We start from the raw sequence: 26,931 nt of genomic DNA on the forward strand, positions 1-26,931 counted from the left end.
CCACAATTAAAATCATTAAGACTTAAGAAATCAGGTTGACATGGATTTGAATTCTTAATTAGTAGTAGTCTTTATTTCTGCCACATGGAAGACACGGCTTTGTTTTCTTCTTGCATTGATAGTCTTTTTCTGAGCTGGGCTTGTTTTTTAGTTTAGCAGTTTGTATTTATCTGACCAAGAAAAAAAAGGATGAAGTCAGTTTTTTTTAATTCAAAAATTTGAAATACAGAATATTTTCAAAGTTATTACTGTTAAGTATAAGACTAAAAAAACTAAATACCAGTAAAATAAATGATTGAAATAAGCAAAATTGCATTTACGATGTAACTTTTCTTCTTAATGTAAAAATAAAGATTCTTTGGACAGATAAGTTCTCATTTTTTAAATTTAGAGGTTGAAGCAATATTAAAAAAACTTCTGAACTTCTTAAAATTTTTGTTTTTAAAAGCTATTTCTACCAAAGTATAAGAACTTAATCATTCAAGATGTTAAGATTAAGATTATGGGCTTTTATTCTTTAACATTTATATGCATGTTATTGAATTATTTGCAAGTTCTTAATCTGTGCTGAACTGAGTCCTAAGATTTGGTAATGAGATTCACATAAACCATAATTTGCTCATTGTAAATAAGGGCCCAAATAACTTTCAAATTATTTCATTTGTAATAATATTAATATGAAGTCTTTATTAGAAACAAATTTTCTCACCATTAAAAAAAAATCTACATTTTCCCATATATCAGCAGTTCACAATGTAAATATTTGGGAGCTACTTTTTCAATTTTAGAAGTCAAAATTTAAGTATGGTATATGTATCTCTTTTTTTTTTGCCATTCTTTGCATTTGCAGATCTCTCTTAATGAGACGCCAATATTTGAAATTTTGCTGCTATAGAATATATCAAAGGATGAAATCATTGTAAAATATTGGGTTATCTTTAAAGGAATTTCCTGCTCCAAATTTTATACTACATTGAGAGATGACAGGGCTTGGGAATCTCCCTAGGTGGATACAAGAGCCAGCACATGCCACCCTCTGTGCTGCTCCATCACTGTCCCCCACCACCATAGAACAAGTTAAAGGGAATATTAAGAACATCCTTAAGGGGGAAAAGAAATGACAAAAGAACAGGTACAGAATAAGGAATGTATGTGGAGACCAGGGGATTATTGTGTGTGGACATAGGTTGGTTTTTGGCCACATTGTTCTCCCCTAGTGCATTGCCTCTCACCTACTGTGTATATCTTGGTGGGGCCTGTTAATAACCTAAGTGCTTAAGTGCTAAGCTGGCATTGGTGGCACAGTGACAGAGGGTGGACAGAAAAGTAGGCACTTCAATTCCATCAGCAAATCCCTGACAAGATAGGCAAGAGGTTCCTGACAAGGCCACCTCTGGTTCAGCAATCTTTCGTTCAGTTCTGTGAACTGAGCCCTTAAAAACATAAACACACACACCCCATTAGCTATGACAGAGGAGGCGGGAAGACACAATGGCCCTAAAGTTGCATTGCTTCTACTCTTTCTGTGCCCCTGGGTGTTTTTACCATGGCTGAGAAAAGTTTTATTCTTTAGCCATTCACTGTAAATCTGCTGTTTCAAAGAAATGTAGGATACAGTAGGCCACAGCCACCACATATAGCTGTGCAGGTTATGATTGCACGTAAACTGCAGTGTGAATGATGTACCCAACACCGTGCAGTGTACAAGCTATACAACTGTATATGACAATCCTGTAGGTGCTCTATAAATATTTGTATTATTTTGAAATAAAAGAGGTCTTGGCTCTGTTGGCTAATTTAAGAAAGCAGGTTGGCAAAGATCATGATAAGGGAGCAAAGAAGTGTAGGAAAGAGAATGACAGGAATCGCTGGAGTAGCAGCAGCACGTGATTCTTTTCTAGTGCCTCACCCAAAGTGCCCTCTTCTCCTTGTGCTGATGTTATCTTTTGACCCATGATTGATTCTAGAGCAGAAACCACAACAAACCCCTCAACATTACATTCCACTTCTGTTCTTACTATTTAATACAATAGAAATGACAAGAGCTAATGTTAAAAATTCAATTTATTAACAACTTTTTGTGAAAGCATCATAGCTATCATTTATATCTATAGAGACCCATAATTTTTAAAAGTTACCTTTAGGTTGTCTTAACATGTTTTTCCATCAACTTTATCTTTTTCTGTTTTACTTTCCTTTCCTTCCATCCGTTCCCCTGAGAAAGGGGGAGACAGATGAGGTACAACATTGAGGAAATTAGAAGAAGATTTGATATGAGGGGAGAGAGCCAGAGGGAAGAAAGAAGAGTGGGGGAAAGTAGAAAAGAGTTCATTAGAGAGAGAAGAAGTGAGAAAGAAAGAAAAAAAACCAAAAGCAGGAGAGAAAAAAGGCACAGAAGGAAAGAGAACTTAATTTGGGTCTTAAATTCAAATTATATTCTAACCACCTCATCAAAAATGTCTTTATTCTTTCTAATAGAACTCATTGTTTAATTTCACAAACAGGTTCCCTTTTAGGGGCCTCCCTCCCCTTTTGTTTTAGCCTGGGTTTCATAAACAGGGAATGAACCTGGCTGCTTAGGATTCCAAGGAATTTGATTTGTGATATTTAAGAGAAAAGTGGAAAAGAAAGATGGGTGGGAGTGGGAAGGAAACTCCCAATATTTCATAAACTACTTTCCCTGCTCTTCTTTTCTCTAATCTCTATTCTTTGTCTCATTTCTTTCCATCTTGGAAAAATACCATAGGATCATAGATAAGCCTATCATTTGGGCTCACTGTAAAGAAATCAGAAAAGTTAAGGAGAATAAAGCCTATAGTGGTGAGAAATTAAAAGTGAAGAAAAGAGAGAGAGGGACTCAGGTCCAGAGAGACAAGTTTAGCCTGGGCCTTGCCTCATGCATAACCTTATCATAAAAACAGCACATCTGAAGTGCTATTTTACCCAAAACCTTGTGTAAAAAGGAGAAAAAGTGTAACTCTCTCAAAGTACTAAGAAGTTTGAGGGATGAATTAGAGATCATAGTCTCCAACTAGCATTTGCCCAGGAGCTGGGTGAATGTGAACCAGACAAGCTTAATAGTACTAGGAATTTGTTTTACTACAGCGGGGAACAGTTATTATTCTGACTTCTTCCTAGAATAGAAATTAGAATTACAGACTCGTTTTTAGTCTATATTCACACTAAACTTAATGGAACGAGGGATTAAGACTCGACTAGTCTGCTTTTCTTGGGGTAAAGAGTGTTAAGTGTTAAGAGTATATCAAAGAAAGAAAAGTGATTTAGAGGAGAGTGAAAAGGGGGAAAGAAATACTAATCAGGGGGAAAACTGCAAAACTATATAAGCCTAAGGAAAAAAATGAGAAGACATGGGAGAGAAAGTGGAAGGAAATGAGAAAGTATATGAAAGAAAATAAACACGGAAAATAATTAATACTTTGTGGAAAACTACATGCCCATTTTGTATGTTGTACCATCCTTGTGATTTAACAAGCTCAGAGTGGAATTTTGCTGCTCATTTGCTGTATCTGTGCTTAGCTCCTCCTTTCCAGAACCCCATTTCAAGCTGCCTGCTAGATTTACAAAGATGGGCCTTTAGTACCACAAACATATCAGCTTATGGAATCATAACTGCCAAAAAGGTCTTTAGACAGCTAATCATGCCCTCCTCATCCCCCTACCCCAGCCATATGCACACACATTTTATAGTTGAGGAAACTGAGGCCCAGAGAGATTAATGGCCATGTAATAGAGGAAGTACAGTTAGAACTCAAACTTAGGGCATTGAATTTTAACTTCAGTGTGTAATACTAGATTTCTTCACCTTTTCCTTCCTATTTTTTCTAACTCCTTTTCCCAGCTTGTTTCATGGGCTAACTACCTCCTAGTCATGTTGTCTCCCAAACTGTTATCCCATTTTTTCCCTCTGGTCCTCACAGGCAGTCAGTCAATAATTCTTGTTGACTATATATTCATGTTCTTATTTCCATTCTGACTGCTTCTTGCATGGTTCAAGACTTGGGCACCCTTTACCTGGACTATTAGAATACCTTCCTAACAGGTCTCCCTACTTCGAGCCTCCTCCAGCTTCTCTTGGAGATTGCAGTCAGAGTAATCATGCTAAAACATAACAGTAATTTTTGTCATTTCCCTGTCTTTCAGTGGCTCCTCTGTTGCTATCTAACCATTGTATCCAAACTTCTTAGCAAGATCCAAGATTTCCATAATCTGGCTCCTGCTCTGCTTTCCAGCTACATCTCTCACTACTCCTAAATTGAACATGCCCAGCACTTTTCCTTTTGTTTGATTTTGTTCACACTATTCCCCATATCCAGGATATCCTTGTTTCCTCTTTCCCAACTCAAAGATTGCCTCTTTCCTAGAGTCTTTCATAATTTCCTCTCTTGAGCTAAAAATGATTCTCTACTTTTCTCTTAAAGTACATATGACAGTCTGGTTTATATTATTTGCACTTATGTCTCAAGGCCAAGTAACATGTCCTACTATTTTTTATCTCTCCCAGAACCTACCACAGTGCTTTATATATGATAGAATGGAATCAAATGCTTGTTCTATTGAACAAAATTGAGTCTGTACCGGAAAACAGGTAAAAGAATTAGTCACATATATAATGAAGATAACAGTATCAATTCCCTACATTAATTTCAAACTTCTGTGGCTAAATAAATGAATGCCCCAGAATGTACTAATTATATACAATATTAGTAATAAGGCTGCCAGTAGATTTATCTTTGCTTTCAGTGAATAAGAGGAAAATATTTGCCTGTACTGAACATCTCTGAAATTTCTACAAATTTAGTTTGATTTCTTTATGAAAAACAATTTGGTGTAGAAATTGATAGACTAAAATTCTATAAACTACAAAGGAGATTTTGCATTTTTCTTATATACTACAATATTGTGCATTTCCCTACAATGTTCTCAGGTTCAATACTGTAAACTGAAACCACATTACAGTGAAGTTCTTCTTGTACTTTTGGACATCAAAGCCCAATGGGAAGGCTCAAAGACAAATCTCATTTGTGTGAAAACCTATCCTCTAATAATTTTTTTTTTAAATAGGATTGACTTTTGTAAATGTGACCAAAAATGCCTTCAAGCATTCTTGCTTTTTGAAATAGTAGTAGTTTTTTTTCTCTCCACTTAAGCCAAGTTAAATGTTCCTCTATGTTCCTTCCATAATACTCTTTTATGTGCATGACTGAAGCTGAGGCCTATTCTATATCCCAGGTTAGAAAGTCATTTAGAGGTGGGTCAGCAATCAGCAAAGGGAGATCTCACAGGTTCCTATAAGAAAACCCCCACAGCAAAAGTTTGTTGTTACTAATATAAGTTAAAGATTCTTAGACATAGGAATATGTAAAGAAAAAACTGTCCTCTCCCTCCAAACCCATTAAATAGTATCATCTGACAGTAAGGCAAAGGCTAAAGATGTAAACAGAAAGAAAAGAGGAGCTGGATGATTTTAGATTTACTAAAAATTTAGTTGTGAACCATTCCCCTTACGTATCAGCAAGGATAGAAGGTCTTATTATTGCTGTAGTTTGGATTCTGCCTGCAGAACTAGCCTGGGAGTGGTTCATGCACTGTGAGTTAGATTCAGGGAACTGGGAAACCAAACCTTATGAATGGAGAAAAAGAAAAGTGAAGTAGTGCAGTACTGTAATGCCTTCCACTTAAAAGATAATCTTGAGGATAGGCTTCGAGGAAGAGTTTCTCCAGTGTACGGCTCTCAGAATGGAGCAAAGTGAGGAAAGGGAATGCATAAAAAGTCTAGCTGAATTCCTTTGCTCTTAACTATTCTAATCTTCTATGAACCAGAGATAACTACTGGATACCAGGGATCACAATAAAGCATGTAGTGGAATTTGTTCCATACCTGAAGTGTCTGAATCAATTCTCATGCTCCTGTAAAAATAAATAGCACATTTCAAAAATTTGCCAGTGTAACCGCAAATATTTAGAAAAGATTTACTAGGTATGAGATAACCGGTCATTCTCTAAATGCTTTGTGGGTAGTAATGAAATATGCTTAGCAAAGCCTAGGCTATTATTGATTATAATATACTTGAGAGTAAAATTATGTAAATGTCTGTAACATGCAGGCTATTCAATCTGTAAAAGTCATAAAAGTGAATTGTATGTAATAATATATAATCTATTCTTATATATATTTATCACCAGTCACTCAATGAAGCTGCTGGCATCCCCAACCCTGCTGCCTCCCTACTCTTCCCCTGGGGCCAAGACTGAGAGACGTTAACTGCTGCTGCTCAGGGGCTTAAGTAAATAGGATCAATTGTGTTGGAAATACAGGGTCTCACAGAGAACTGGGGATAAATTCCAGAATGGATGGGTTAGGAGAAGTTGCCAAGCTCTGCTAGCTTCTTCACCACTATCTCTAATGGCCTTATTGGGGGTGACAGTGCTTGGGAATCTTACAGGCAAATAACATACCTTGTTTACATTTATTAAGATTTTGTATGATTTGTTGGGCAAAACAGGAGGCTAGCAGTTTTTTAGACTATTTCATTTTCAGAAATGTCTGTGAATAAAGTAGCTTATTTTCTGTACTCCTGATTTTTAAAAATTAATAACAATGATGAAATATTTTCTAACTTCATTGGCATGCTACAACATAAACTCACTTAATTTTCACCAGATCCTTGTTTCTTGGACACACTTTCAATAAATATTTTGAAAATATTGCTATTTGAGTAAAACAAAGAGTTTGGGAAGAATAATTATGCCCTTAGATATTACCTTCCAAGATAAATGTGCAAAGACATACTTATGATCCATTTTAAGGGATATAGCAAATATACCCAGTGCAAGTTCTACAATGGATGTTTCAGGAGGTAAATGTTAAAATAGTAATTTTCTGAAGAGTTTGCAAATAAATATTCATATAGCCTTTACCTAATAGATATGGTGATTTAAATGAAGGTTGAGCTTAATGATAAAAGTTTTCAAGAGGCTGAGAAATATCATGTGTGTTAAAAAATAGGTGCAAATTAAAATGAAGCCTGCCATTAACCTCTTTAAGACAAAGGGAAGAGTCATGGTAGCACTCTTGTCAAGGTATGAGAAGGAATATAAATGCTTTATAAAGTAAATCCTTCATTTCTAAAGGACCTATAGTGACAGTATAGAAATGTTTAAGTCTCCATAGTCTTTCACTCATCTAGATTTAAAGTGCTCAATTTACATTTTGAAGATTAGTGAATCTGAGGGCAGAATATTCAACAAGGTCATTATTTCTTTTTTTCCCCAGTGTTCTAAAGTACATAGCTATAAAATGTCATAGTCTTGGAGAAGAAAAATAATAAATAGAACTTATTTATCAACCTCACAATTCTAAATCCTATAATGTCCCTTGAATAAAGCATCAGTGAATTCCATTTTGTTCTTAGAATATTACATCTTTCTTTCATAACTAACATTCTTAAATTAGACACTAGCTAGTAATTTGCTGATGCAAATAGACAATAAAAAGAAAGCCATGCTCAATTAAATTGGGCCTAGGAGGATTACTTATAACAGAAATTTGTTTGTTTTGTTTTTCTTCACCTATTTATTCCTCTCCAGTAGAGTCAGCAGACAAATGGCACAGGAAGCTGATGGATGGGAGGGGCAAGGCCTTAAAGAATTTGAGATTTGCTAATTTTCAAGATCTTTTATATTTTTAAAATCCTATGATTTTTGCTATTTATTTAGGGATTCATTTTCTCATCATTTTTAATAGCAAAAATAGCGAGACTAACAAAATTTAGCACCAGCAAAACCTTTTTCATCCTAACAATTTAAGTTATCCCTATCATTTTAAATATTTTCCCTCCATTTATTTTTTATTTGTATATATTCATGGAGTGCAAGTGCAATTTTCTACATTGATTGCATCGTGTTGAAGTCAGGGCCTTCAGTGCTTCCATCACTGGAGCAACATACATCATACTCACCAAGCAATAGCCCATTATCCACCTCCCCCACCCCCCAACCCCTCGGAGTCTCCATTGTCCATCATTCCACACTCTGCTTCCATGTGCACGTATTATTTAGTGCCCACTTGTTTCACTTAAGATAATGGCCTCCAGTTACATTCATGTTGCAGAAAAAGACATGATTTCGTTCATTTTTATAATTTTTAATGTTTTAAAAAGCAGTTAAGAGCTAGTCTAACGCTGAGGGAATTTTTAGGGCAATGAAACTATTCTGTATGAAAATGTAATGGTGGATACATGTTATTGTGCATTTGTCAAAACTCAATAGAACTGTACAACCCAAAGAATATGGACTTAGTTAATAATAATGTAAACTATGGACTTAGTTAATAATAATGTGTCAGTACTGGTTTATTGATTATAATAAATGTACCACATGTACAACATTAACAGGGGATTCTGTGGAGGGGGTGGGATGGTTATATGGAACTCTATGTACTATTTGCCCAATTATTCTGTAAATCTAAAAAACTGTGCTAAAAATAAAGTTAAAAAAAAATTTTTTTTCTAACCCCCCTGCAGCCCTGCCTAAAAATTAAGTTTATTAATTATCTTTCATAAGTTTTTTTAAAAGGCATTAAAAGCTAATCTAATGGTTCAGAGCATTCCTTTTGGACAAGAAAAGAAGAAGCTAAAATGATTTAAATAGTTAACCTTGTAAGATTTTGATTTATGGTGTGTTTCTGAAGTGTTAGACAAGGATGGGGGCAATGGATTTGAGACCTAAGAATGAAATAAAATATAAGGAGGACATCAGGGTGACCAGACCTAATCGATTACTATTTAGGACAAATTGCTAAATTAGATGATTCATTTTATCTAGTTTGTTTGTTTGTTTAGATATCTTAGGCTTTTCTTTTAAAGCCATGCTCATGTATAGTAGCAAAAAGTACATTTCCCACTGAGCGGCACCTGCATCTATCCCTCTGCATCTTATATTCCTTTCTCCCTTCTCTATTTCTGACCCATGGTTTCTGTTTCTCTCTCCCTTCCTTTCTCTCTCCTATTTTTTTATTTTTTAAAATATTTTTCCTTTCTCCTCTAACCATAAGACTTACCAGTAACTCTTCTGGTCATTGTTTAGTTCCACTGAAATAATTCAGTGGTTACTATCAAGAAATAATAGATCAATGTTCTGGGGGGAAATTTATTTATTTCAGTGACTTCTGTGCCCTCAGTAGGAAGCAGGAAAATTTGTGTGGGTGATAACAGCAATCCCCACACTGAGGCATATTTTTGTTCTCTTTTGAGCTCCTTGCCATATAGGAAAGATTCCTGGAAGAAGGAGCTCTAGAGTTTGAGCAGATAGTTCTTGCTATGGCTATGAAGGAGAATCCCTATGTTGACTCTGGGGCCTCAGGAGAAGCCCTCGTGAGAGAGGAGTCAATCCTTGCTAAACCCCTTTCTATGTGAGACTAGCTTGTCATAGGCAATGGTTCTCAAACTTGAGTGTGCACTAGAATCACTTGGAAGTCTATTAGAACAGAATTCTATGTCTCATCCCTGGAGTTTATGATTCAGTAAGATGGGAAGGGGACCAAGAATTTACATCTCTAACAAGTTCCCGGGTGATGCTGCAGCTGCAGCTGGTCCAGTAGCCACTCTTTGAGAACCACTGGGTTAGGAACCTTAAATATCAAAAGATGTTTACTTTTGATCAATCAAGATCCAACACTTTGAATGTCTTGGCAGTTGGATCTAGAGGCTCTGGAACTGTGAGAAATGCAATGCTCAGGAACTAAAGCAAACATTACTCTGATTTCAAGGTTTGTGGCTCTCCTAAGGATCATCCATCTTCATTTGCTTCCCTTGGCCTATACTTTCCTAGGAAAGAAGATTTTTTTTAAAAAGCCAGCTTTGAATAATTAATCCTCAGTGGATTAAGATATTTTTGAGTAAGACACATTTTTGACAGAATAGTCAATTTTCTTTAATCTACATTATTGTAAATGAATTATTAGTGACCATAATGATCATTTACTGAGCACCTAATATGTTCCAAGCCCATTATATACTTTTGTCACTTTGCTTCTGGGAATCCTGCAACATACCAGGTATGTTTACTGTTACCATTTCACCATATTTTTTAAGGAATTCCCCAGAGCACACTTATATTTGATGTTAGCATTCATTCTATTATTCATTTTAGCAGTAGGTCTTCCCAGTGGTTAAGGTTACATAATAAATATGAAGGGGAACATCTGGCAAGAGAATGTCTAACATTTATCCAGGACAAATAGTTTAATGTTCATTTTTGAGAAATGTCCAGGGACAAACTCTATTAACCTACAGAAACTGGTTCTGTTGTTTATCAATATCTAATCAATGATATGCATTTATTTTTATTTTTTAATTGATTGGCTGATTGCTGTATTACTTTATAATAAATTTTTCCTTCGTGTTTAGTTAAAATAATTTTTACTTTTAAATCCACTTTTTAAATTTAGCCTTTTGTGGACTTCCTCATACATTGGAATATTGTCATTATCACCTATTAACATTCTCCTATCACCTCAAATTTTTTTTTTTACTACATTAAAAGTATCTAGTCAGTTTTGTGCTTTTTTTTTTCCCAGCTCTTCTCTTGGTTCAGTTTATTGGATAATATAGTGGAAAGATTACTTCAGAAGTCCTGCATGGCCCTACAGTATAAACTGTCTTTGTACTATATTCAGTCTGAGTCAAATCTACATTAGATTTTTTTTGTTCCATTTAATCTAGAATCTGAACCTACCTTCCTCCTTCCCTCCCTTCTTTCTTGCCTCCCTTTCTCACTTCCTTTCTCCTTTCCTTCCTCCCTCCTTCCCTATGTTTTATCTGTATATTCTTTTTTAAAAAAACAACCACGTGCCTGGCATTCTGAGCTTTTTAATATCACCTATTTAATCCCTACAACAGCTGCACATGGTAGGTACTTATTCCCACTTTACAAATGAGGAAACAGAGTAGAAGAGGTTAAGTAACTTGCCCAACATCATAGAGCTAGTAAGAGAGAGAAGCCAGGATTCAAACCCAGGGATACGACTAGAAAGTTCATTCTCTAGCTGCTGTGTTAAACTGTCTCCTAATTAATGTATCCTAACATCAGTTTAGTCTTTAAATTATATATGTAATCAATTGTATAATAAAAGTTTAACACAGACATCCATATCTACAACAGTTATCAATTCCTTTAATCATCAACTATGCCCAAACTGTGGTTTCTTCCCAGACTGTAGAAGTAAAAAACCATTGTATTTATATTTTTTGAAATTTTATTTTTCTAGTTCATAATTCCTTATTAGTTATGTAGCCCTTTTCATTGAAATTCTGCCTGTTGCTTTTCCTAATGGGATCTGCTGTTTCACTAAATTAATATACTGTTTCCTGGTTTAGCCATTCTCCCACCAGTGGTCATTCGAATTACTTATTCATCTTTACTATGAAACATTATGTTCAGATGAGTTATTTTTCCCTTGAATTATTTCTTTGACATATGTTCCTATAAATCAAGGAGTATCATTATTTGTGCTGTGAATTGCCAACCGTTTACAGTGACACCATGAGTGTTACTGACACCCAATGAAAAGCCAACTGGTAATTGCTTAACTTGCATTTCTTTAATTATTAGTGAGGTTGATCCTTCTTCAAGTATTTGTCTTCTGGAGTAAATTTTCTATTTATGTCCTTAAACCATTTGTTAATTGGGTCCTTTACAAATTTCTATCTGCTACATATATATAAAGGTTATCTATTATTCTTTCTTTCCTAGTCTGTTGTTATACATTTGAGTATGTGTTTATTTATTTAAAATGATTTATTTGGCAGATATTTGTAATTGTTATGTAATCAATCAACTTGGAACTGGATTCCCCTAGAGCTGCATACTTCCTCAGGTGTCTACTCAAATGTTCCTTTCTTGGAGAGCCCACCTGTATAAAATATCCCTCCGCTCTCCTCAAATCACTCTCTATTTTCTATTTTTGTTTTGAATTTTCATCACAGTGCATTCCAGCTGGCATAATTTGCTTTATTTGTTCATTATCTATCTCCCCCACTAGAATAAACATTTTATGAGATAGGGATTTGATTATTTTCACTGCTGTGTCCCCAGTGCCTAGTGCATAGGAGGTGCTCAGTAAATATTGAGTCAGTGAATCAAACTTTGCCATTGAAAATTACTATTGTTGTTTCAGTGGACAAGAAATGATCTTTCCTCTGTGACTGAGACAATATTACCATTCCATTTCCTTCTAGCTTATTTTAGTTAGTTTTAAAATAATTTACTCTTTTCCCATCTGAAATATTTTTGTGATATATAAACATCTTTGACCATTTTCTAGAATTTAGCTTTTTCCCTGCTTCTTTTGAACTCATATCAGTTTGAATCTATTTTTGTAGCTTTATTTCTATATTATAAATTTCACACTGGTAGTTCTGATGGCCATTTAATTATAACATGGCTTAAGATTTTATAGGACCAAGTCCCCTATAGACATTTTCCATCCCAGTAGTTTTCTTGAGATTCTTACCCCTATCTCCTCCACATAATTTTTTACAGTTTTATTATTTCTATGAGATATCCTATTGAGATGTTAATTGGTAATGTATTAAATATATAAATCAATTTAGGAGATCATGTCATTTTTGCTGTCTTAAATCTACTGACCCAGGAGAGCCTTTTTTTTTTTTCCTTATTCAAGTTGTCCTTTATTTCTGTCACTAAAGTTTTGTAATTCCATTTAAATAGGTCTCTAAACACCCCCACTAAATATTTGATTTTTGTTGTTGTTACTATTGAAAAATACATTCTTTTTTTTCAATATACTTTTGGTTTGTTAATTAAACAAAATTGTTTTTCGTGAGTTTATCTTATAATATGTAACATTCCTAAACTTGTTTATAAATTATTATTTTTTAGAGTCTCAAATTTTCCAAATATGAATTGCCATTTGCAAAGAGTGACTTCTTAAAAGTCCATTATACTTTTTCTTGTTATTTCTTTATCCTATTATAATTGCTAGAATCTCTTAAAATTATATTACATAAAAATGTTAATAGGAACATTCTTAACTCTAAGTTTTAAGTAGAAAACTTCTAGAATGTCCTCATTAAAAATAATGTTGGCTCTGGTTTAGAGTAAATATTCTTTATTGTACTAAAGGAAAACTCTTTATTATGTGGATCTTTTCTGTGATTAAGGATATCAAAATTTATCAAATATGTTTAAAGTATCATGGTTTTTCTGCTCTTCCATATTTATGTAATGACTGATATTGTTTCCTTAATTTTATACTAAGCTTGCTATATTTTCCCTACTACGACTCCAAGAATTTAGTGTTTATTAGCACAAGTAGGATTAACTTAGAATTTTCTTTCTTGTATTATCTTTGTCTGGCTTTACAATCCAGACAAATTATTTGCGTCATGAAATTAGGAAAACAAAACACAATATTTTTTGTATATGTTGATATTTAAAAGAAAACATATAGAAATAATTTTTAAAGTACCTGAAAAACTATCCAGTAAAAGTCAGAAATATGTACTTTTTTAAAAATGAGAGCTCTTTGTTACATTTTTTCAATTTCTGAATGTGCTGTTTTTGCCTCTTTGCATTTTTGTTAGTCTTTTACTTAATTTAGGGTTTCCAAGTTATTAAAGCAAAGCTATATATAACCTTTATCAGTAACATTTTTCTAGTCTTCCCATTAGATGTGGTAATGCCTTTTAAGTTTTCAATTGTACCGTTTAAAAAAAAATAGCTGTCCCAAATGTTTGACAGTTTTGTTGTTCTTTTTGCAGAATCAAGCAAGCTTTTTTTTATCACTTCAAATTATTAAAAAATTTCAAGTTAATTTCTTTTTTGGGATTAATTTTTCCTCTTTTCCCCTATTCTTCTTTTATATTTAAAAAAATGTAGAAAAATATTCCTCATTTTCATTCTCACTAATATAAGCATTTGGATCTGGTTTCTTTTTAGGTGTTACCCCAGAATGATCAGATTAACTTTTATCTTTATAACCCTACAATGCTCACTTGAAATCAAGCTTGCAATAAGGCTATTGAAATTATGAAAATCATTTTTTCAGATTAAGTTATTACTTGAAAATGTGGAGATGTATAAGGGATATATAGAGGACATAGAGAGGAGGAAAATATAGAAAAGATAAAAAGTACCTCAAATCACTATAGAAATCAATGCTCCAACTCCAAAATGTAAACACTGTGGTTCTATGTTCTGAAGCACACACAATTGACAGCAGGCAAGCAGCCCAGAATGCCAACTGAGTGGTGTGAGAAGCTGGCATGAAAATAAAAATTAGCCAAGGTGGAACCAAGTGTGGATCATTAAGAGTGGACTATATTATCATTCAGTTACACTGTATCTGTCTGAGAATCTTTGGTGGCAAATGCCTGAGTTACAGCCATTTAACTTTAAAGCATACCCCTCTTTACTTTAGTTCATGTCTTAGAACGCCCTTGGCATTTTCCTGTCTCACATACCTGGATTCTATGGCCTTTACAGCCAGGTTTTGAAAATCAGTCTTTTCTTCAGAGGTTTTATCATCCATCTCTTTGCATATACTTGCTTCGCTTTCTACCGGAGTCAAGGTAGTTTGAAAACATCTTTTACCTTCCAAAGTCAGTGTTATGTCTGAGATGGTGACATGTTTTGAAGATTCTTTGAACTCACTCTTACTTTTTGTATTTCGCAGACATCCAGGCTTCAGAATATTTTTTATTTTTTCCTTTGAAAATAACAAGCAGCACCAAATCAGGTAGTAGAAGAGCATGATACAGAAATAGATTGCTTATGGAGCAGCATCTAATACAGTAATTGTTTCATGCATATTTACTGAATGCCCACGCGAGCACAGGTACAGTCACGAGGGAGTGAGGCTTGGTGCTGCACAGAGACTGGCAAGAGCCCAGGGAGGTGCTGGAGGCAGGAGCGTGGGAGCCGGAGCTGCTCCACTGCAGCCTGACACAACACATGTGCAGCAGTGTCACCTCACACAAGACAATTAGCACTTAATTACAGTACTTCTCTGTGAACTGTCAAGGCAAAGTTTTCCAGAAATGCCTTGCCACCTACTCCCCAATTTGAGGTGGCTCTTAATTAAGAGCATCTAATAGGTGACAGGGGTTGGGGGTTCATACTAGTACAAAAAAGTTCATTTTCAAAGGACTTAGAATCTGTACCTACAGCTTAATAACCTAAAATCTTCTACTAGTACAAAAAAGTTCATTTTCAAAGGACTTAGAATCTGTACCTACAGCTTAATAACCTAAAATCTTCTCCTAATTTCCTGTTTAATGTACCACCTCTCCTAGTCACTCTCTGACCACCTCAGAATCTCACTCTGGCCTCAGAGCAATCTGTCAGCAAACTCTATAGCCTCTCTCTCTAATACCCTTCACGTCTGCACCTTCATCTTCCCACTGCCTCCACGTAGTCTGTTATCTCTCTTACATTTCCTTGAAAATAATGCAATAATCTTCTTCCTTAAAGACAAAACTTCATTTTTTCTAACAATAAAAGTCATACATATTTATTGTAGAACATTTGGAAGATCCTAAAAGGAATAAAATGAAAGGTCGAAAATTATTGCATACATGATGCCACTGCCCAGAAACAACTACTCCTATGGCACATTTCATTCTGACCTTTTTGTCTATTTATTTTGTACATGTCTGCTTTGAGATCATATTGAAGTTCTGTCTCCTACCTTTTTCACTTAGCATTTTATTATAAGATTTTTTTCTCCTGTCATTAAGAATTATGTAAAACTACTCGGAGTTTTCCTAATTAAAAATTAGTTATCTTTGTTGTAGGAAGCAGAGAATTTAGAAAAGTATAAATAAGACATAAATTGTCTATAATCTTACAATCTAGAGATAAACTGCTGTTCACAATATGAATTTTTTCTTTTAGTGTATGTAAATGTATTTTTATATAATAGAGATCGTACTTTTCATTTTTCACTCAATCTTCTATTGTGAACATTTTATAAGCCAAGAAATGTTCTTCAACAATTTTAATAGTTGTAAAGTAGTACTTCATTTAATAAATATTTGCTGAGTGCCTGTGAACTTGCAAGATACTATGGTAGCTCCTGAACAAGACAAATATGATACCTGCCCTTCATGAATTTAAATTTGTCTAGCCATTTCTCTGTGGTGGATGTTTAGGTTTTTTCTATGTTTTTATTATTTCATTATTAGAAACATGGCATAAATATGGTATGGATAACATCTTTGTAGCTAAACCATCCTTCCTATTTGTGATTAATTCCTTAGCAAAGATTCCTAGAAGTGGAATCACTGAGTCAAAGGGTATAAACATTTTTAAGGTCATTGATTCCTAATAATTTGAAGAAAGATTGTACCCATTCGTATCCCTACCACAAATTTCTATGAATTCCTAGTTGACGACACCTTTACTGACAGTTTTTATTCTTCTAATTGACAGTTACATGGGTTAAATTTTTTTCCAAGTTCTCATTTCTTTGATTATTAGCAAGGTTAAACTTTTTCTCCTATATTTGTAAGCAGTTTCTCCTGTGTAATGTCTATCCTTGCCCTTTGCCATTTCTCTGTTGTGGACCCAGTGGAAGTTTTTCAGCTGTAGTCCTCAAACTGATCTCTTTACCTACAATCCACCCTGCTATCAGATTGAGCTTTCAAACACAGCTCTTTCATTCCCTTACAGAAGCCTTTGGTTGCTAAGGTTTACCCAAAGAGTGAAGTCCACACTTCTTAATTTGGCATTCAAGGTTTGCAAACAAATTTCCAATTCTATATTCTAATATTCTCCACATATATTATGCCCCACCCCAACTGAACTAAACACTCTTGGGCATGGCTCTGTGGTTTTCCACTTTCTGGCCTCTGCTTAAGCCACTCACTTCTTTTTTATTTTCCTATTTCTACCCTCACCTTTACTTATTGAAATTACATCCCATCCTTTAAGGTTCTGGGTACTTTTATATATATTTAAACATTAAAATAACCCTTAAATTGTATTAATATCCTCAAGCCAATCTTCTAATGATAATTAGAAGACTGATAGTAAGGACAGAGACTGCTGATTTCAGGAGACATCTTACAACTCCTTTTTACCAGGATTCACAGATGGGATCTCATTATTAAAATTAGATTACTCAGAGCAGGTTCCATAGCATTTTGATAATCAATGTCAGCTGACTGAGAATTGTGATCTGGGTTACCACTCTAGTTCTGGATTATTAAAACTTGAAAGTCTTATGTGTCACGTACCTTTTCCTCTTGCTTGGCCTTTATTATGTCATCATTTTCAAATACCACTGTAACCTCTGAGAGAGTTGTGGCATCAGAGTTGCCTGTGACTTCTGTTACATCTGTGATTTCTGTGACAATTCTTACATCTGGGACCTCTGTGATCTCATTTTCTGGAACATCCGTGACATCTGTGATGTCGGTAATATCTGTGTATTCTGAAAAATCTATGCTCTCCATGACATGTACAGTGTCTGTACATGCATGTGTGTATGGGGTCTGGACAGCTGTGAATGCTGTAATATCCATGATGTCCATGGAGCCTGTGATTTCTGTGCTATTTGTGATTTCTGAGATGCTCGAGACTTCTGACACTTTGGAAACTTTGGCTTTCTCCTGATTTAAGAAGGAGATGAGGTTCACCCATTGAGAAAATACGGTGTCCTGTTTATATGCAGGGGTGCAGAGCTGTAAGTAGTAGGCTCGGCCACTCACAAGCTTTACTTTGAGGCGCATATTCTCAGCGTCATGCACAGAAAGAGTCACAAACTGCAGTGGGAGAAACCTGCAAACAAACACAAATGTGACATCATCTGGAGACTTGATTGGAGATCTATAAAAAGGCCTTTATTTTTGTATTTTAGAGCAGTTTAAAGAGTGAGACTCAGGACAATAGGCTTGTCTCCCAGATAGGTCTGGGGAGGGGCTCCTGAGGGCCATCTCATCTTAATTATATGTCTAAGACTCTGCTATACTAAAAAATCCCAAAATGCCAACTATTTGCCTTGAGAAATTGTCCATTTTTAATTAATCCTACAAAGTTGAGACTTAAAATTGCATGATTTGCTCAAGATCATAGAATAAGTTAGTGACTGAGACAAGACCAGAGCTAATTCTGTTGGAACTCAGGATGTTAGGGGAATAGGACGCATGTTCGAGAGAGACATTTTATTATGAGTCTTCAGTTCTTGTTACTTAGGTTTACTTTTAAAAAAATTGATCGCTTGTTTGATCGCCTTTGTGATAAATGGTTTAGTCCAACTTTAAGGATACTACACTTTGTCATTTGCTGCGGGGAGTTGTCATCAGTGTTTCCATTTTCAGCTCCACATGGGTAAAACATACTTTTCTTAATCTCTTCTCTTTGTAACTCACCTGGTGAGCACCAGTTTCTCTGTACAAGGAGATGTCAGGAGACTTTTAAACAGGGGTTCTGTATCTTTTGGGACAGTGGGTGTCAGATGTGCCAGCAGCATCACATTGGGTGTTTTGTGGGTGGAACTGGAAGAACAGATGCCTACAGTCACCCAGTTGGCTCGGTTATGAAGGTAAATGGATTCACCTCTCCTGTTGACCTGAGTGCAGAGAACAGGAAGAGGAGTTATCTGATAAAATGCTTGGCTCTGACAACCTTGCTTACATGAGCAGTGTAAGGGAGGATAGGAAATAAAGGAGAAATGAACCATAGTGTATTTGTTCCTTCACTGGTTCATGTTAATTCTTAAAGATACTACAGGGAACAAACAGACATAGTCCCTGGCCTGTGGGATCTACCAGGGAAGGCAAACATTAAACAATCTAAGTATGTAACTAATTATTACTATAAGATGTTTTACCAAGTAGAAGTTCAGGATGTTATCGGAACACATGATGGGGGACTTGACTTAGGTTAGAATGGGAATACAGGCAATGTTGTGCTGGTAAACATTTAACAGCTAGCTCTTGGAAGGTATACACATTTACATATAAGTTTATTTAAAATGTTAGTGATATAAAAGATGAGTAGCACACAACTTACAAATAATATACAATACTCCTTAGTTTAAATTCTAAGAACCAACTGATAAATTTCACAAGCCTTTGTCAAACTCTTGTGTGTATAACCTCAGGAGCATAGATAATGGTAAAATACAGTAAAGGAGTAGGAATGATGAGTTTTGAATATTTATTGCCTTTGTTTTAGATATAATCTAAACGTAACTTTATATAATTTAATTTTTAATAATGGCTGTGTTTAACAGTTGACTTGCAAATTTCCTGGACACTTACCAATAGGCCAGCTCCAGCCTATGGGGTCGTGAGGAAGGGACCTTTAGCTGAGACCTGAACAGTGTGGGGGGCAAACTGGCTGCGTGGAGAGGAAAGGTTTCCAGGCCGAGCAATAGCATGTGTAAAAACCGAAAAGTACAAGAATCTTGGCCAAATCTCTGCCAGTTAGTAGAAGAAGAGACTAGAGAATGGGCAGACAGGGATGCGAAGGAAGCCAGAGAGGTGCTACACTGTGGTTTTCCAACTGTATAAAAACTGATTCAATTGAAAAATAAAACACTTGAAAGCAAATATATTCAGAAAGAGGTTGTAGCTCACACTATTGTTTACACACCCAAAGCTGTGCACCTCTTCTTCTTGATTAACAGGATCTTGGTTTTATCCAGTATCATACCTCAGGGATGATGACGCCACTCAGGAGTTCAATCCTGATTAACCTAGGCAGGTCATGGTGGTCCCACCCCCCTTGCCAGTGACTGATTTCAGCAGGGGCATGTGACCCAGTGAGACACAAGTGGGGGCCTCCTGGTGGCTCTGGGAAAGGTTTCCCAGCCCTCACAAAGAGTCATCAGGATGAGACGAATCTTTTCTATTGCTGGCAACTGGCAACTGTTACTGTCCTGTTGGGGTGATGTCCGGAGGGAAGCTAGCTTGAGGGCAACAGAGCAAAAAGAGAAAAACTGGATCCTCTACTTGTCTGCCCTAGGGCTCTGTCCCTCTATTTGAGATCATTGTTTTTTATTTTTCTTTTAAACCTGTTGAGGCAGAAACCTCGGTAGCTTGCTATCGAAGACATAATAACCAGGTGGGGTTGTGCAGCTTGAAGGGTATGACTTATAAATTATGATAGGGGGCCATGTCTGATCTATAGCCTGCTAACTATCTCCCCCAGTATAGGGCAAGTACTATGTAATTTCATTAGAGTGTGCAAAACATAATTTGGAAAGGGCACAGGAAGAAAGGTAAAAAAATAAAATAAAAAGATTATTACTAGGAAAGAAGTATACAGAAGGCAAAGTACCTCAAATCATGACTTGTCACATGCATTCTGGGGCCATCACTAAAACACTGGACGTTTCTGGCAGCTTCACCTCCATCTTATGGTATACTGGAGGTGGGGCAGTCATGCTAGTGCTCTGGTACCGAACACGTTTATGGAAGATGAAGTTTCCTTACCTTATGAAGAAGTGCCTGTTGTCCTCCCTGTCAGCCCTCTGTGGAATCAGCTGAGTGGCTGCTTGAATGTGTCGGGGTTAGAGGCAGTAGCTCAGTGTCCAGTGTTAGATTTTGTTGTGGCATTTCTCTGAAGTTTATAGGCATGGCCCATACCATTGAATGCATTTCCCATTTCTTTGTCTGAATTTTTTAATGTTGAATGTTTAGAGGAAAGTTAGCCCTGCTCGCAAACATATTGAAATGCAGTTTCATTCATAATATAGGTACATTCTTCTGAGAAGGAAGATCTTCTTCCCTGACACTATCTGACAATTATATTTTACCTTCAAAACTAAGAGCTAAGATTCATTTTAATTTCTAGTTGTGTCACAGACATGTTGTTCTTTAACATGTCTTCTAAGTCTAAGAAAGTTTTCGTATGCTTTCCTGTGGCAGGATATTTTAAAAATCACTTCATATAATTTTGGGAAGTTTATGATAGAATGATAAATATGGTAGAATTAAGACAGAATTCCTTTGTAAGAGTTTGTTGGGAACATTTGAAGTAAATGTCCTTTAACGTTGTATAACTATTTCGGGTTGTTTAAAGTTCCAAAACTGGAACTTTAATGGGATCACACATTTGCTTGGCACACTTAAAACAATTCTCCCAACCTTTTCAGTTGTCTTTAAGAAAATTAATTACTGATCTTGTTAGAACTTAATTCAGTTCTCAAGTATTATTTACCTGGATAAAATTGCTCTCCAACATGGGAGGAGATACAGAAAGAGCATACTCTCCTCCATCTAGCATATTTTGAAGATCTCCTGGCCCATGGGCATGTGGGACACAGAGGGCATTCTGCACGTCGATCCTTGAGGTGGGCTTCCTGTTGTTCTTCTTCATTGTGCTTATGTACAAACATCAGGAAATTGAGGCAATGGAAATAAAATTAATGGATACAGAGAGAATATAATGTCATAATTAAGTTGCTTTATTTATTCACTAATTCAGCATATTTTATCAGTATTTGTGATAGGCTTGGCACTGTGCCAATCACTTGTAGCTACGTCTAAGCAAGACTAATAAGATCCTTGCACCCATGCGGCCTATACTCTATGTGGAGACAGGCTAGTAAGCAAGCCAAGGAAAAAGAAAGTTGATGATAGGGACTATAAAGACTCTAAAATAGATACATGTAATAAAAAGTGACTGGAGTGTGGGGCCAGTAACACTCATTAGGGTGTTAGGAAAGGCCTCTCTAGGAGGTCTCTCAATATATGCCTTCCACAAACCATTCTTTTCTTTTTTTTATTGAGACACGGTCTCGCTCTGTTGCCTTGGCTGAAGTGCAGTGGTGTCATCATAGCTCACTGCAACCTCAAACTCCTGGGATCAAGCAATCCTCCTGCCTCAGCCTCCTGAGCAGCTGGGACTACAGGTGCACACCACCACACCTAGGTAATTTTTCTATTTTTTGTAGAGATGGAGTCTCACTATGTTGTTCAGGCTGGTCTTGAACTCCTGGCCTCAAGCAGTGCTCCCACCTTAGCCTCCCAGAACATTGGAATTACAGGCATGAGACACCACACCCAGCCACAAACCATTATTTTCTATCTTCTTAATCAATGGTGCCACTACTGTTTCCATCATGCAGGGTTCTCAAATCTTTTTTTGTAAGTAGGATATCAAAACTATACTATACTGAGAATACTTCCTCTAGGCTATTCACCCATAAGAGAATCTTAGCTCTTGGTTGGGAGGTATGTAATCAATGGTAGTAATAGTTTATCCCTTGCTCTCTCATTCTGGCTTTCTGTGGAAACTGTTTCAATAGACAACAATGACTCTACGTCATTGGAGTACACCTTTCATCTATCAGAAATGAAAATTCAAGAAAGGAACAAGGCCCCAGAATGTAGTTCTGTTCATAGATTCAAAAGATCACCGTTCCCACTTGAATAGATATTTTTCCAAAGGTGTTATACAAATGGCCAACAGGCATATGAAAGGATGCTCTACATCACTAATCATTAGGGAAATGCAAATCAAAACTACAATAAGATACCACCTCACACTCAATAGAATGGCTACTATCAAAACAGAAAATAACAGGTGTTGGTGAGGATGTGAAAAAATTTGAACCCTTGTGCACTGTTGGTGGGAATGTAAAATGGTACAGTGCTATGGAAAACAGTATGGTGTTTCCTTAAAAAATTAAACATAGAATTACCATATGATCCAGCAATTTCACTTGTGGTTATATACCAAAAGAATCAAAAGTAGGGGTCTTGAACATGTACATTCATGTTCATAGCAACAATATTCACAATAGCTGAAATGTGGAAGCAACCTAAGTGTTCCTCAACATATGAATGGATAGACAAAATGTGGTATATACATACAAGGGAATATTCAGCCTTAAAAAGGAAGGAAATTCTGACGTATACTACAACATGGATGAAACTTGAGGACATTCTGCTAAGTGAAATAAGCCAATCATAAAATGACAAATACTTATGATTCCACTTATATGAGGTACTGAGAATAGTCAAGTTCAAAGAGACACAAAGTAGAATGGTATCTGCCAGGGGCTGAGAGAAGGGGCAATTGGGGGGTTACTGTTTAATGGGAATACAGTTTCAGCTTTACAAGATAAAAAGAGTTAGGGAGATGGAGGGTGGTGATAGTTGCAACAACATTATGAATGTATTTAATACTACTGAGCCATATGCTTAAAAATGGTTAAGATGGTAAATTTTATATTATATTTTACCACAATAAAAATAATTGGGAAAAAAAAGATTTCCCTCCCCTCTTCACAAACTCTATACCAGTTAAAGGAAGGATACTTAACTGGCAAGCAGTAGATCGTGTGTGTGTGTGTGTGTGTGTGTGTGTGTGTGTGTGTGTATTTCCACCTCACTTCTTCCTCAGAGACTCCTTTTTTCCCTGGCCCAAGCCAAGGGTAAGTAGTGAGCTTGTCTCGTTGCTGTTGCAGGCAGGGCTGTGGGATGCAGAGACCACCACTGCCTGATACAAGCACATTGCTCTGGGCACAGCAAGCTGTGGAATCTCAACTCAGCACAGACTTTCTGCTGGTGGGAACTCAGTGCTTCCCTTTAGACATCTTACATGTGTACATAGGGAAGGTAAAATGAGTCAAGAATGGCAAGAGGGTAAGGAAAGTGAAATATAGTCCATAAAGCTAAAATATACAAAAGAATGAGACAAAAAGAGCATTCAGAAAAAAAAAAGAGAGATAAAACAACCACCACCTACAATAGAGAGGATGGAAAATAATAATCAAAATTTATTTTGTGCTCATTTTGTGGCAGGCGATAATGGCTTGACATGCAGTATCTCAGTCAATTCTGATAACGCTATGAAGTAGCACTATTAAGCTACTCGTTTTGTAGCCCTTGCACCTGAGGCTGAGGGAGGGAAAGTAACTTAATCAATATCACACAGTCTGTAAGGTCCCAAGCCAAGCTTCAGACCCTCCCAGTCTGACTAGAGGAGCTCATGCTGTTGCCCAGTGTCCTATCCTACCTGGGGAATGGGTGCGAGCGTGGCCAGGGTGAGAGGGGGCAGGGCCAGGATGGTGGGAAAGAAGAGAAAGAGCAGGGGCAGCAAAAGAATATTCTTCTTCTTCCCTTCTTCCTGGACAATTTAGTCCTGAATGCATTAGGTGGGACAGATAGAGGCAAGAAACTGTACTGGAGAAGTGAGGAGCCACAGCTCAGAACCTAAGGGGACAGAATAGTCACAAGTCCTTGCACATGTGCCCCTCTCAGCTCAGACTCTCTTGTCAGTTCATACACCTCCTCTTAAAGTCTAGACAAATTCATCTTAGGTAGCATTTTTGGCATACTGAGTCCCCAGGAGAGAGGAAGAGAAGAAGGCTTGGAAAGTGAAGGGAGTAGAAGAGGAAGGGAGAGAGAAAGGGGTGGGAGAGGGCATGGCCACATGGTTTGACCCAGTCTCATCCCCATGAACCATCCAATCTTACCTCAATGCAGGCTGAGCCACAGTCCTCTCTTGGAGATGAAGTTTTTAACTCACTTCAGTCTGGGCTTCCTCCTTTTCATGATGAAGTCTTTTGTGAGAGAAACAAAAATAGAAAATAAAAGGTATACAAAAGAAGCTGATATAAATTCTAATCCTTACTCTTATTTCAAATGTGGGGTCCATGCCTTAGAAAGAGTCCTTCTAATTACACTAAGTGGGGGAAGCACAGTCAGGGCTGCTGTCCGTGTTTGAGTTGAGCTGTTGTTGATGATCCTCATCATGTCTTTTGGTGAGTGGAACCAGAGAGCCATGAGTCCACAGCTCATAATTGGCTTGAAACTGCCAAATAGTGAAATGCTGTGTTTCTATGGCCAACAATCATATTTGATAATGTGTTAAAGGAAGTGATATAGGCTGTACTACCCAGGTTGCACTTAATTGCCAAATAAAATGTGTTCTTTATGGTTACCCGAAAACCTATTGTTGACACCAGATAAGATTAAAAAGTTCCAGTACAAAACTTGTGGAATGATGTCAGAGGCTTGGGAGAAGATCCCAGAGACTAGAGCTGAGTCCTTTAAGAAATGCACAGAGGCTGGCCAGGCATGGTGGCTCATGCCTGTAATGCTAGCATTCTGGGAGGCTGATGTGGCAGGATTGCCTGAGCTCAGGAGTTCAAGACCAGCCCAAGCAAGGGCGAGACCCAGTCTTTACAAAAAACAGAAAAATTAGCCTGGCATGATGGTGTACCCTTGTAGTCCCAGTTACTCAGGAGGCTGAGGAAGGAGGATCACTTGAGCCCAGAAGTTGGAGGTTGCACTTTACCCAGGGTGACAGAGTGAGACTCTGTCTCAAAAAAAAAAAAAGAAAAAAGAAAAAAGAAATGCACAGAGGATGATGGCACAGAAAGCGACAGATAGATACTGTGTGGGAAAATTCTAAGTAATAAGAAAGCATTATACTATATAATCAGCAGCCTTTTTTCTTTCTTAGTAGTACATAAAATAATGATATATGTTTTAAGGGATAGATCTTAGATTTGAGGAAATGCAGCACTGAACTCTTGTTCATCCAGAGGTAGGTGAAAGAGTACACATTTTTGAAAAAAAAATCACTAGGAGAAAATGAAAACATCCACATATCAGAGGGTATGTCTACTGTTTACAGATACTTGCTAATCAGTAGATGCCGCATGGCGTCTGGGACTAGGGAATACCCTTTCCTAGTGCAGCCATTTATGCTACCTCCAGAATCTGTTGGATTAGAGGACAGTCCCTCCAGAGAGCAACCAGCAGATGATCTCTCAGGGGAGCAGGTGTGGGGTGGATTCAGGACACAGAGAAGAGGGAAGGAGTTCAGGGGGATTTGCAGCTGAGCCTGCATCTTGCCCCATTTGTCCCTTTTGAATAAGGGTGAGGTTACCTAAGGAGCAGAAAATGTAATGGGCTCTTTTATCTTCTTTGACATGATTATTTTTTGTTTATAAACATTTATTCTGGAATTATTTTGACACATTTGGAATATGTGTTTAGATGGTAAATGTGTGCTGAATTTTGACTAGTTCTGTGTAACTGTGATTTGAGGTTATCTGTATACTATATTTCCCTCAACCTCTCCAATTATCCTAGTTAATTGAGACTGGATTTTTCTTAAAGCAGATGAATGGTTCTGTGAAACCAGTTTTGGCCACACACACACACACACACACACACACACAACCCCACATACTTTGCCAGTGGTCCAAAATTAAATCATTAGCCATTAAATTAACTATTTATTAGGTTCACTCTTAATACCAGGAGATAGTATTACAGTTCCAGTATATGTCCTTTTATTTTTTACAAATACATTTTTCACTTAATTTCTTTTCTTTTTTTGGGGGGGGGACAGTCTTACTCTGTCACCCTGGCTAGAGTGCAGTGGCATCATCATAGCTCACTGCAACCTCAAACTCCTGGGGTCAAGTGATCCTCCTGCCTCAGCCTCCTGAGTAGCTGGGACCAAAGGTGTGGAACCCTCACCCGGCTAATTTTTTTCTATAATATTTTTTTAGTAGAGATGAGGCCTCACTTTTGCTTAGGCTGGTCTCAAACTCCTGAGCTCAAGTGATCCTCCCACCTCAGACTCCCAGAGTGCTAGGATTACAGGCATGAGCCACCGCACTCGGCCACTTAATTTCTTTAGAAATAAAAATAATGTATTAAAATATATTACATATGATATATATTAATATTTCTCCATAACATTAAATATTTTTAAAAGTAGTTATCAATCATGGTGTGGAGGTATTTGAAACATCACAATCTATTGTAAAATATGCCAAAATTAATTGTGCCCAATGGTTAAACTGATGTTTGAGAAATGATTTTCTTTTAAAAAGAAGCAGATGGATTTAGGGTTCTCACTCTGATAAGTTCCTTGCATTCTGCTGTGCCTTCTTGGCAGGGAGTATAGAAG

The 26,931-nt window shown here is 36.7% G+C and overlaps 1 protein-coding gene across 1 annotated transcript; it reads right to left on the reverse strand.

Moving 5' to 3' along the window:
• Nucleotides 1–70: 70 nt before the first annotated feature.
• Nucleotides 71–21,369, reverse strand: GARIN2 (golgi associated RAB2 interactor family member 2). Its single transcript, XM_045565449.1, has 6 exons — nucleotides 21,211–21,369; nucleotides 18,414–18,613; nucleotides 17,280–17,823; nucleotides 14,505–14,749; nucleotides 5,900–5,928; nucleotides 71–170 (listed from the first exon to the last, which is right to left on the reverse strand). The coding sequence occupies exons 1-6, from the start codon at nucleotides 21,367–21,369 to the stop codon at nucleotides 148–150; spliced, it is 1,200 nt and encodes a 399-aa protein (XP_045421405.1). The 3' UTR covers nucleotides 71–147.
• Nucleotides 21,370–26,931: the final 5,562 nt, after the last annotated feature.

The sequence above is a fragment of the Lemur catta genome, chromosome 1, assembly GCF_020740605.2.
Source record: "Lemur catta isolate mLemCat1 chromosome 1, mLemCat1.pri, whole genome shotgun sequence".
Taxonomy (NCBI): domain Eukaryota; kingdom Metazoa; phylum Chordata; class Mammalia; order Primates; family Lemuridae; genus Lemur; species Lemur catta.

Coding starts and splice junctions, on each gene's coding strand:
- GARIN2 (XM_045565449.1), bottom strand. CDS start 21,369: ATGAAGAAGAACAACAGGAAGCCCACCTCAAGGATCGACGTGCAGAAT. Junction 18,614..21,210: donor TGGAGAGCAATTTTATCCAG/GTAAATAATACT, acceptor CTCTGCACTCAG/GTCAACAGGAGAGGTGAATC. Junction 5,929..14,504: donor GTAAAGGCCATAGAATCCAG/GTATGTGAGACA, acceptor TTATTTTTACAG/GAGCATGAGAATTGATTCAG.